At 45.7% G+C, this 12,019-nt stretch overlaps 1 protein-coding gene across 1 annotated transcript; it reads right to left on the bottom strand.

Annotated features, from left to right (window-relative positions):
- Nucleotides 1-708: 708 nt before the first annotated feature.
- SHCBP1 (SHC binding and spindle associated 1) lies at nt 709-11,732 on the bottom strand. The gene is made up of 13 exons (XM_029965559.1): nt 11,189-11,732; nt 10,405-10,575; nt 9,707-9,822; nt 8,556-8,764; nt 8,077-8,169; nt 7,275-7,508; nt 7,001-7,169; nt 5,826-5,946; nt 3,323-3,454; nt 2,302-2,420; nt 1,880-1,966; nt 1,396-1,534; nt 709-1,154 (listed from the first exon to the last, which is right to left on the bottom strand). The coding sequence occupies exons 1-13, from the start codon at nt 11,730-11,732 to the stop codon at nt 832-834; spliced, it is 2,457 nt and encodes an 818-aa protein (XP_029821419.1). The 3' UTR covers nt 709-831.
- Between the last annotated feature and the right edge of the window lie 287 nt (nt 11,733-12,019).

The following is a 12,019-nucleotide window of genomic DNA, read 5'->3' as shown; positions in this document are numbered from 1 at the left end:
AAAGGGAAACTATTCCTGCTAGAATTGGATGATCAATGCACCAAAGAAGCTAAGAAATCTGCTTGCCTGTGGGCATAAGGAGGAACTCTGAGCTGAGGAGCTTCTCAGAAAGCTAAACCCTCCCTGAGAAGTCCAGTGTCTGCAGCCTATTACCCTTCCCACGTGGCATCAAAACATTCTGGAGTGGCCTCAGTATCTATCGAGATCTGGCCTGTCCCACAGTTCAGTGACAGGAGCTTTGTCTTCCAAGGCATTTGTGAGATGTCCAGGCTGGGGCAGACCTGCTGGAGAGCAGCTCTGCAGAGTAGGACCTGGGGGTCCTGGTGGACAACAAGCTGTCCATGGACCAACAGTGTGTCCTTGTGGGCAAGAAGGCCAATGAGATCCTGGGATGCATTAGGAAGAGCACTGCCAGCTGGTTGAGGGAGGGGATCCTGCCCCTCTGTTCAGCCCTGCAGAGGATCACCTGGAACGCTGTGTCCAGTTCTGGGCTCCTCAGGACAGGAGAGACATGGAGCTCCTGGAGCAGGTCCAACAGAGGGCTACAAAGGGCTGCACTGGAGCACCTCTCCTGGGAGAGAGGCTGAGGGAGCTGGGCCTGTTGATGGACCCACTGTGGTCCCTTCCAGCTTCACCCGTTCTGTGATTTGGTGCAGCTCACTCCTGAGAATTACAGTTCTGAAAGGAAGAGGGAAAAGAGCTACAAAATGAGGTTTTAGCCCCAGTTCTTTAATAAGGATTACACTTGGGAAATAAATGCACAACATCAAAACACAACACAGGCATGTGATCTAATCAGTAACTGTAAAAATTGTCTGCTGCAATGGACACTCAGAAAACAAAGGTACCAAAACTTCCTTTCCCATTCCACTTGAACTGATTGCCCTCAACAGAGACAAACATATCCTGGGACAGGAAGTTTTCATCAGCTTCTGTAATTCCCAGTTCACTCAGTCTTTTCTTGTGCCTCTTGCTCTTCTTTGCAGCAGTAGCCCCAAGTTCATTTGCAATCTCACAGTTGCCTTCAGTTTGCCCAGAAGTCCCAGCTCGCTCATAACGCTCCAACTCATCAGTCACACACTCAGGTTGTTGTTCTTGCCCCACCTCCTCCACAGAGGCTGTCTCATCACCTGACTGGGCAGGTTGTGTATCTCCTAAGGCAGGAAACAGTAAGAGTGTCACCACAGTCATGCAAAACAGCCCCATCACTAAAACCTCATGGAATTCATTTTCTTCAGTCTTAACATCTTCACCTCAGCCCACTCACTCTTTGGTTTCCTACTCTGTGACAGCCACACATTTCAAATACAAACTATGAATTATTGAGTCCCAAAGCCTAGGTATACTAGATTTACTAGTTTTAGGAGTTTCTTCTAAGAAGAGAAAAATCAATACCTTTTGTTGTCTGTGCTGAAGCACCCTTTACCTCCGAGGGTCCTGGTCTAACCAGGACCACACCATATCCTTCATTATTATGGATCACATTCTTAACCATGGTTATCTTGGGAACATCATAAGGCTCATCTAAGAAGCTCTGCAGAAAAAAAAAAATCCCACACGTTATGTCCAGCTAAAGGGCTGCTAAAGTCTTCCAGTTTTAGGTGGAATCAGTTCTATGTATTGGCTAGGGTTGGATTATTTCCCTATACAAGTGGCATTGCAAAAGGCATTTTCTCTGTCTGGCAGATAAGAAATCAAACCAGTTGACTGCTGTGGTGGCCAACCCAAGGCAAAACAAGTACCACTACCATCATATGTGACATGTAAGAGTTTCAGCATAATGCAGCCAGGCTTTAAGCCAACCTAAACATGAGTTACTGGCACTAATTCTAGAAGTTGTAGGCTTTTGGAAAACAAGTGCATTGTGCCTGGGACTGACCTTGATGAGTATTCCCTCCTTGCAGTGGTGGATGCCATTGTGGACCAGGGTGCACGTACTCCCTGGATAAATTTCCACACCAGCTCCCTGCAAGACACAATTGGCAGCAGTTTTAAAAATATTGCAGGATGTGAATCACTCCAGCAATGCATCAGTTATTATTTCATAGATGTCTGCTGCTGCAACATCATTTCCCATCATCACACTCAAACCAGCATGAGACATTTCAGTAGACACTGTCAGAGGATACAAGACCCCTGGGACCAATCTCTTCAACTCAATAACGTGTAGCTGTCTCAAATTAATTTGTAAAGGTTCTCTCCAGAGCGACAGAAGTCACGCTGTGACTGACTGTACCACTTCCAAACAGAAACCTTCAGTTTAATTTAGGAAGTAAGGCAGAGTTAAGGATTAGGCTCTACCTTGGCCCCGTAGAGATCAGAGTTCTTCATCACCAGCTCAGCTGACATCCGCACTGTAATGCCTGTGGTTTCACACTGTAACACACAGTTCTCCAGGGTGGTTTTCCCACGATGGATATCTGCATGCACAGAAACCAATTATTGCTGGATGAAACAGTCATGCAAAGACAAAGCCCTCCTACAGATAGACAGCCTTGTAGCACTTTTGCACTGTGATAAAACTCCCATTTTAATTTTATCCACTTTGGGTTAATTTGAATGATTTGCCCATGCATGGTTGGAACTTGTGCTGTTTTTCTAGAACAAGCAGGAACACTGCTGCAAGGGAGCACCAGCCAAAGGTTTGTCGGCTTTTCTTTTTAAACAACAACAATCGTTTCATTACATTCCTAAGAGACTTTTGAATTCAAAAGATATTAAACACATGCATGCAAGTGTTAACAAACATTTTAACATGTTAAAATCAATTGTCTGTTGAGGCAAAGTACTAATCAGCCCCTTCTGCAAAGACAGGAGGCCACGGCCAATAAACTCATTGGAAGCAATTTAGGATTGGTTGAGTCTCAGTTTGAACCTGCTGTCAGAACCAAAGTTTACCCCACTCCTACAGCATATGCCATTCCTCAGTGGAGCACTGGCTGGGTCAGCTACAGCTGAGTATTGCCCTGGGGGTATTCTGTGGAAAGAGGAATTATTTCCTTCTCCAGGTAGCCTGACACAGACTGTGCAGCAGTCAGAGTCAGGTTGCCTTAACAGCAGAACAATGATCAAGTCAAATGATCTTATACCAGTATAATAAAATAGAAGAGCCACACCAGCTTGGAAGGACAGAGTATAAGTTATTTTGATGTCCACATTAGAAGCAAGTTGAGAAGAGGAGGAAGCTTTGATAGTTATACCTGTAGGGCTCCTCCCTAGAATATTTGGTTGGAACTAGTGAACTCCAACACTGGGTCCCAGCTTTAATTCTAACACTAAATTATGAAAGATTCACAAAAAGGTCAGGATGTTTGACACTTACTTATAATCCCCTCCACAGCATCGTGTTGCACCAGCTTCAAACCGGAGATCCTCACATCAGCTCCTGTACAGTCAAAAAAGTTGTCTCCTTTGCCCTGCTTTTCTATCACGATATCATCTGGCATCCCATAGCCTGAAAGCAGAGGGGAAGGTGCAGGTGTGAAGCATAACTGGTGACAAAGAGGTGCTCAGTACCTAACAGACCTTTAAATTAAAAATGGAGGTACTAATACACTGAATAGGATTTTCTACCAAGTGCCCAGGCTACACCCTTCCCTGGGCCCCTCTGTGCCAAGGTACAGGCACTCAGAACCCAACTCAAATTTACCTTACTGGAATGGCACACAACAAAATGCAAAATTAGCTGAGACAGTTGAACAAATGGGTAACTGAGCTCACATTTGCTAAGGCCAAAGTTCTCACTGCCAAAAGTTAGAACAGAGCAGGGAGATGCAATGAGGACACACAGGCACCTCCAGTCTGCTTTCAAAGGACACAAATTCACTAGAGCAGGCAGAGATTTCAAAGAGAACAGAAGGTAAAAGCAGTCCTCACCACAACACAAGGAAAAAACTGCAAAGGACTTGATATTGTTAATGAGCCTTAATCAACATGAAACTTGGGTGAAAATTCAGTGTTTGTGTGTTACACAGGCTTCCAGATGAACTCAGATTAAGAAGAAGCTTTCACAAGCATATGCCAACATTGATTTACTGAGCCATCCACAGCTGTCAGCATTCAAACACTTACAGAGAAATTTATGAGCAAGTAAAGCTTTTATTGCTTGTCACTGACAACAATCATAATAAGGAAAGCAATAATGCAACATCTATTAAAGCAGCCCGAGTCCTATCATCTTCTGAAAGCACACACAAACTCAGACAAGAAGTGCCTGAGTGCCAGCTTGTAGCCAAGTACATAAATGAATGCTGCCATGTGCAAATAGAAAGGTTAAAAAAAAAAGAAAGAACAAACCGTGAACAAGAGGTGGTAGAAAGTTTTAAAGACAGCCAGTGGAATGCCAAGTTAAGTCATTGGTACTTCAACATATGATACTAAGAAATCTTTCCCCACTGCCCCTGGTTTGTGGTCACCCCTGGAGAAGAGGTGCATGGGGCAGTTTACTTCCAGCACATAAAGGGAGAGCAGCACAGCACAGCAAATGGCAGATCTGGTTTAACTTCACACCACTCCAGAAAGAGCTTAATATCCAAGGCAAGAGTTTGGGGACTAACTGTCCTACAGACTACCTTGCAGCTTCTCTAGCTATGCTTTCAGCTTGCTTCACACTTCACCTCTGAACTGGCAGCTCTAGTAGAGAGAAGGAAGCCAAGGCAAGGCAAGGAACAGAGAAGGAAAGATTCCCCTGGTGCCCAGTGCTGTTCAACACAACACAGTCCTGGCTGTAGCCCTGCCTGCACGAGGGGTTCCACAGGAGCTCAAGCCAATTGTCAACCAGTAACACTGGTCACAGAGGGGCTGATGCTAAAGGTCCCCAATCAGCTGGAACAACTACTGCCCAAGCAGAAGGGAAGCTCTCAAGTGCCTTGGCATCACATATTTGTCAAGCATGGAAGTTCTCCTCGCCATGACTTCCTGCAGCAGCTACTGCTTTAACCTTCCTTAGTTCCTGGGAGATTTTATTTATCCCTGACTTACTACCTTCATACTTTCAACCTTGGTACTGACTTGAAAGAGTGGCTGGAGAAAAAATAAAAGTTCTACTAACCAAAGTGACATTTTATCTCTCGTGAGTCAGCCCTTCATCCCAAGAAAGCCACCAAAGCAGCAGCTGCTCAGATTAGTGCCAGCAAAGTTTGTCTTGATGCTCCTACTTCAAAGGTTTTTGGCTGCTACTATTGCTCTAATGCCTTATCCAACAAGAGTCCAGGTAAGAAGATTAAATCCCCTGACATCTACTCATTCAGAGTGTAGTTGGTACTAAAGATAGGCACTTCTCTGCCTTGCTCCTTAAAATAGAGCACCTCATCCTTTAAGGGGTGCTACTGCAGCATTTCTATTACTGCTTCCTCAAAGCTTGAAAAGCAACAAATACCACCACACACAATTTTAGATCAATGTCAATCTTTGGATAAATAAAGCACATTATCTGGATCCCTTATCCTGCAAGTGCACTGGCTATCAGCATGTTTATCTGTATAAATCAAACACACAAGAGATGGGCAAGAAAGAAAACAACACTCATAAAACAAAAAGGGCAAGAAAAACTGAAGTCCAGAACAGCAGGAAATTAAACTCTCACCCTTAAACTCTTCCCATTAAGAAGCTTTAACAAGATAAAAATGCCACTGTATAAGTATGTGAGTTGCACAAGCCCCAGTGATAAACAATTACACTGCCTTAGACATGGCACTAGAGCAGAAACAGCAGAAAAAAAGCAAATGTTCCCAGCAAACTCTGCAAAGAGTAAATCCTTATGCAGAGCTAGTTTAATTCATTCCATTTCCTTCTTTCATGGACCTTTGTGCTATCAAACCTTCTACCTTCTAGTTCAACTGAGTCAGCAATGCAGAACACGCCATCTACAATGTAATGCCCAGGACAGATGATGACTTTGTCTCCTTCATAGCAGGCACTTACAGCTGTCAGTAGGTCATTGTGAAACTGCAAAAGACAAAATAAACAACAATCAGCTCCTGAAGAATGCTATAAAAATGGATGCATTTATGCCCTTCGACTTTGCTTTTCAATTAAATGTTGCTGCCTTTGTAAAGAAACACTTTGTAATGGCACCAATAATACACAATTTCGGCTTTGAATTCAGGAATTGTAGCAAACATTTGAATTGTGCCTGAAGTGACTTGCCATGATTTACTGAAGAAATAGGTGACAGAAGGTAAACAAAATAAAAAACAATTCCCCTAGTAGATCACAGGTGGTCTGAACACTGGTGGAACCCTTCCCTCCTGGTTCAAGTCACCCCAAAACAGTTCAGATATCACAGTGGCAAATACAGGGTCCATATGTTCCTTTTCCTTGATAAAGAGGGCAGGCTGATACCCTTCACAAACCTTCCTGGGAGATTCGAAGCCAAAGGATAAAAATAGTACAGAAAAACTACACATTTATTGCTTCCCAGCAAATTCCAGTGTAAGCATAATCATATCAAATCTCATTTATAGCCTAAAAGTGAATCCAGGACCTTCCCCATGGCTCCATTTTGGCCACCTGTAATTCATGAACTTGATCAGAACACAGCAAGCATTTCGGTCCAAGGAATTCAGACTGTCCTTAACTGCTGAAGTAGCAAGTCCTGCCTGAATTCACGAAAACTAAATATAACTGCTCTAAAATAAATGTATCTCCCTTCAAACTCTCAATCATTATCAGCAGCATCAAGAGACACAGGTATTTCAAAACTAAATGGAAGTATTACACCTCACCATATTTCATTGTAGAATTATTACAAGTTCATCTCATTTCCTACACACAGGAAGGAAACTGTATAGTGTACTCAGCAGGTACAAATGGATTAAAAGAAATTATTTGTATCATCCAGTCTTACCACTTATTGTATGAATTACAGTGACTTTTTTTTTGAGCTGACAAAAAACTAGTTGTGGGCAAATGTAGTATCCTTCACATGATAAATTAACTTATTCTTCCACATTGTTTCATGAGGGAAAAAACTATCAGCAGACAATTCCTATTACTGCACCTGCACTTGGACATCTTCACCATAACATTCTGGGGAAAGTTTGTCCCTCATCAACAACTGGAGCTGACTTGCTGCAATGGTTGAGGGTACAACATGTATGACCTTGGTACCCGTTGTCCTCAGTCCTTTAGCCTGGAGACTTCCATACTTTTGGTAACCAAACACATACCTACAACAAGAACAACACAGCCATCAGCTCCTTCTTCAGAAAACACATCCTATATATCATGTTATTTTGCTCAGGGCCTCCTCCTTGCACAAACCCACCAAGTACCTCAGCTGAGGATTCTCAATCACTTTTAGCTTTTGTTTTAAGTGCTCTACTTTCTCATACAATTTGAGTCCTTCCACCATGGAGACGTTTTCTACTTCCGAGTCCGAGTCACTGGTTGAGATGCTGTTCCTCACATTTAGAAACTTCCCATAGAGCTCTTCACATTGAGACAACAAGTTCTGGTAATCAGCTACAAGCCCAGAAGGCACACGGTGTTCAAGGATGTCATAATGCCTGCAATTCAGAGCAAGGGGTCAGCATATTTCACATCTACAAGTCTCAAAGATCAAATAAAAGATTGCAGAGAACCTGAGCAGTTTTGCATCACTACTTTAGTCAAGATTCTTTGCAGCCTATATTATTATATTACACATTTCATTGGAAAGCAGCAAAAACAGAAAATCTGAACAGACACAAACATTTGACTTTCTAAATTGTTGCCCATCCACCTTGAGAGATGGTACACAATTACCAGAAATTCACCCCAGAAAAAAACAGAGGTATAAGCACCGCTTAAATTAGGATTACAACTTGTACCAGTGTGATGATGGTTATTGCTGGGGTGCTGTCTGATGGAAGGCCAAGGATTAAAGGGAAAACCAGGGCTCAGAAATCAAGTGGCAACCTCAGTTGGGCCTTCTCCCCATACAAAGTTTGACCATCGGACAGTGAATGCTGTTAGAACAAACTTGCTTTGATTTATTGGTGCACAGGGGTTTTTTACATCTAGTTGTGAGCCACTATTCCCACATGACACTTTCCTGTGGTTCTGCCACAAGAACATCAAAGGTGTTGCACTCACAATCTCAGTCGAGGCTCAACACAGCGCACGAAGTAATCAAACTCATCCTCCTCCTCCTCGTCCCAGGTCCTCCAGAGCCACTGGTAGAAGAACCTTTTGAAGCAAAGTAAGAGTTTAATCATGGAAAGGAGGAGAGCAGAGGCAACAGCACTGGAAACACAAATGGAACCAGTCTGAGAATTCGTCCCAAAGCATCACCGCTCTCCAAATCAGTGCTACTGTCAAGTAAGCTGCTTAGTATACAGAGAAATCATCTTCTTGCCTGCTTTTTAACTGCATAAAGAGTTTTCCTTTGTATGTCTAAGTTCAAAATTCATAATGGCCTGAGTCCCACTTTCATCAAAAGAGAGTAAACAGCTAAAAGCTGGATTTGAAAAACGGGACTGACTCTCTTTGGATCCTCTTTTTTCTTGTTTGGTTTTGGCCACAAGACTTCAGGACATGACCCACGGGGTATTAGCAGAGTGTAACTGTCCTACCTGACATGCTCTACAGCCAGTGCTGTCTGGTCAAACTCTCCTGACTCATCATACACAACCCACAGCTCCTGCAGCAGGATCTGATATTGCTTCAGCTCCAGGAGTTCCTGCATGCACTCCAAGGTAAAGCTGCTGTCCCGTGACTCGCACAGGAAAGGGTCACCGAGCTGCACAACTGCTTTCAGAGACGAGTAATCCACATCAACAACCTGTTGGAACAAAGAGCTGTGAAGAGCTCTCAGAACCTTAGATCCAGCTGAGAAAGGGGGACATGACATGCCTAAGTCAGGAGGGCACACTGGCTTCCAGCTGACCCACACAAACCAACACAAATGGCACAGTACAGCCAAGGCCACCTCTGCAGCTGAAGGGATAGCCCAGAATGAAGCCTCTCAGAACCACACCCCTAGAGAGCCTTTTCCACATTCAGAACTTCATTCAAATCCCTCATAATGCTCATAACAAGGCCACGAAGTTTCTCCCTAGTTAGGTTTCTTGTTTTGCTGCTTTTACAAAATGGCAAGAGCAATATCCTCAGACTCAAACAAATCAACACTTCACAGTTCTTTGGGACTCATTTCTCAAAGTGCCCACAGGATACAAACAATCCAAGGGTTGGTCTGGGCCAGTGAAAGCCATTTTGTCAATAACTGGGCAGAAGAGCTGAGGGGGTACAAACTTTTTCCCTCTTCAACCATGTAATGGAACTGCAAGTTTGAACATCCAAGGCTTGCAACAAAGATGTATGACCTGGACATTGAGAGAACTAGAAAAGGATTATCCCAGCTGAGTCTAAGACAGGTGTATGCAAAGCACAAGAGCCACTGTCAGTACCAAGGCGGGTTAAAAAGAAGAATTTTACTGATAAAAAAACCAACTACATTACAACCAACAGCTCTGGACTGAGTATCCCCTCTGTGCCCTTGCAGTTCTACCTCACAGCTCATTCACACCAACTCGGTGTTCCCTCTTCCATTTCAAGCAATGAGCCCTTAGAAAAAAATTCCTATTGCCCTGGCCATCACTGGCACCTAGATATGACAACATTATTATTATTATTTTCTACCAGCTGGTAAACTTCATAGGTATATGACCAGTCTGTTACAGACGTTAATTGGAGAAAAATGCCTGAGCAACAACATTCCACTTACCCCAACAACAACCTGAAACACATCAGTGCGCCAGACTGCCTGCCAGCCAGATGGCTCAAGGACCTTCTCCAGGTACTCAGCTATGAATTGCTTCACCTCAGAAGCTTTGCAGTCAGCTAAAACAAAATTGAAGACAGTACATTTATGCAAGGAATGAAAGAAAAGTCCTTCAGATAACTGGAAAATGAAAGGCAACGCAGTTCAAATGTTCCTCTACCACCTCCAGAGTTTTGTTTCTTCTTTCTTTCTTCTTTCTGTTTTGCTCATGGTCAGAGTCAGCTTTTTTGCTGTTTCTCTTAGTATTGACAGAGTTGGAGAAGCATCTGTTCTGTGCTTCTCTGGAAGAAGAGATCCAGTACTCAACCCTCAGGGTATTGAAGATTTCAGTGCCAAAGGTACTAAACACATAACCTCTGCCTTACCTTAATCAGGCTCACTACACACAAAAAAATTCAAGTAAGACAAGCTAAAACAGGCACGGAATCCACTGTTAACATCTCTGCCTTCCCATCATACTGATTTTATTAACTTATATCAAAACCATTGCCTCCTGGTCCACCAGCTAGAGCAGCTGAGGTTACAGCATGAAAAGCATCTCCCAGCTTCACATACAATTGACTCCACTTCAACTGGATCATTTAAACAGTCACTACAAGAAAACTGACACCACCTTCTTTTTCTACTTTGAAAGTACTTACCCAAGATGTAATCCTGGTAAGCACTAAATCGCTCGTAAAAGAAAAGATGATCGGTGTGAAAAATATCTGGAAGAAGCACATTCCCATCTGGCACAGCCCTTCCCAAAGCAGTCCCCACGTTGCCACGACTGCCAGAGTCACTCCCGGAGTCAGCATCTTCCTGATCTGTGTCTGGGAAGAGGAGAGGGAGCAAAGCAAACCCCACAAATTGTCAGTTCAATGCAGTTATCACTCACTTCTCTATTCTCACAGAATTCCTGTTCAAAACCTATCATGAACCTGTTGTCTACAACACATCTGAATTATTCTTAGTGAAGAGACTATCCTACTTGGTTAGTTGCTCTCTTCTCCAGAACATCAACCCTGTCCCAAAGAGGGTCTCATTTATCCCCACCTGCCCTGAGCCACAGTTCCTGTACTAATTTACTCTGTTCTCCGGGTAAGATCTAAAACCCTTTAGGTATTACATTGCCATTCATGTACATATCAGGCCTTGTTAAACCCCGCCTACATCACCCAGACATGGTATCAAGCAATAACCCAAATTATTTTGGAACATGCATAAAGACAGCTGATCCCGGTTCCCCGGGGCAGACCCGAGCCGAGCCGGGCTGGGGCAGCTCGGGCAGCCCGGCCCGCACTGCAGCTGCGGAGCCGCCCCGGGCCCATCGCGCGTCCCTCGGCACCGCCCGAGCGCTGGGCGCGGAGTGCCGCCGTTCCCTCCCGGGGGCTGGGACTAAGCCCAGCACCCCCTCCTGGCCCCGCCGCACTCGCGCCCCGCTACCTCTGTCCGCCTTCCTACGGCGCGCGTCCTGTGCGCCGCGGCTCTCTCCCGGGGCGCGGCCACAGCCGTCCCCCTGCGGCCCCAGCCATCTCGGCTTCGGCCATGACCGGACAGAACCGACCGGACCGACACCGACCGCCGCCTTCAAACCGGCCCTTGGGCACAACGCCGCGCCCCCTCCGACCGGCCGCTCCGGTCGCCCCGCTCTCATTGGGCTGGGCGGCATGCCAGCCGCTCCGCCGTGATTGGGCTGCGGGCAAGCAAGGCGGCCGTTTGGTCTGCCGCGGTCCCCCTCAGCAGCGCCCGCCGCTCCCGGGGGCCAGCGAAGGCCGCGGGGCTCGCTCCGGAGCGGGGAAGAGCCTTGGGAACCTGCCCCTGTCATCCCAACCCATCCACCGGGGCGCTCCTGGCAGCCGGGACAGCGCGGGCGAGGAGCGCCCTTCCGCACACAGTGTGGCCACCGGGGCTGCTCCGGCCCTGCGCAGAGAGATCCGCGGCGCACGGAGGGACGCGCGGCCGCGGAAATGTTCAAACACCCAACCATCTCCCCCCTCAAAGAATAAACACTCCATACAAACCCAAACCCAAAAAACCCCACCACACAACCCTCGCAAAAAAAGTCTCACCCCCGCAACAGAAGGGAATTCTCTGAAGGCCAGGCAGGCCCGCTCCGCTCTGAGCTCTGACCGGTCCCTACACAAACACAAAAGACATCCGAAAATATGAAGCCCCGGCATCTCCCCTCCGGTCTCTTCCACAACCGCAACTCTTCTCCTCAGGCAGCTCCGCCTGTTCTGAGCTGGGCCCACAAGCGCCGGCAGCGATTAAAGC

The sequence above is a fragment of the Manacus vitellinus genome, unplaced genomic scaffold (genome assembly GCF_001715985.3).
Source record: "Manacus vitellinus isolate BGI_N305 unplaced genomic scaffold, ASM171598v3 scaffold_10_pilon, whole genome shotgun sequence".
Lineage (NCBI taxonomy): Eukaryota > Metazoa > Chordata > Aves > Passeriformes > Pipridae > Manacus > Manacus vitellinus.
This window is presented reverse-complemented; position numbering and strand designations above follow the sequence as displayed.

What these genes read in the sequence shown, in the direction of transcription:
- SHCBP1 (XM_029965559.1), bottom strand. Translation starts at nt 11,732, where the DNA reads ATGGTTGGGTGTTTGAACATTTCCGCGGCCGCGCGTCCCTCCGTGCGC. An exon ending in GTGAAGATGTCCAAGTGCAG is followed by an intron (nt 5,947 to 7,000) that starts GTGCAGTAATAG and finishes TGTCTTTTGCAG; the next exon opens with TTTCACAATGACCTACTGAC. An exon ending in TGCTGTGGAGGGGATTATAA is followed by an intron (nt 2,421 to 3,322) that starts GTAAGTGTCAAA and finishes CTGTGCATGCAG; the next exon opens with ATATCCATCGTGGGAAAACC.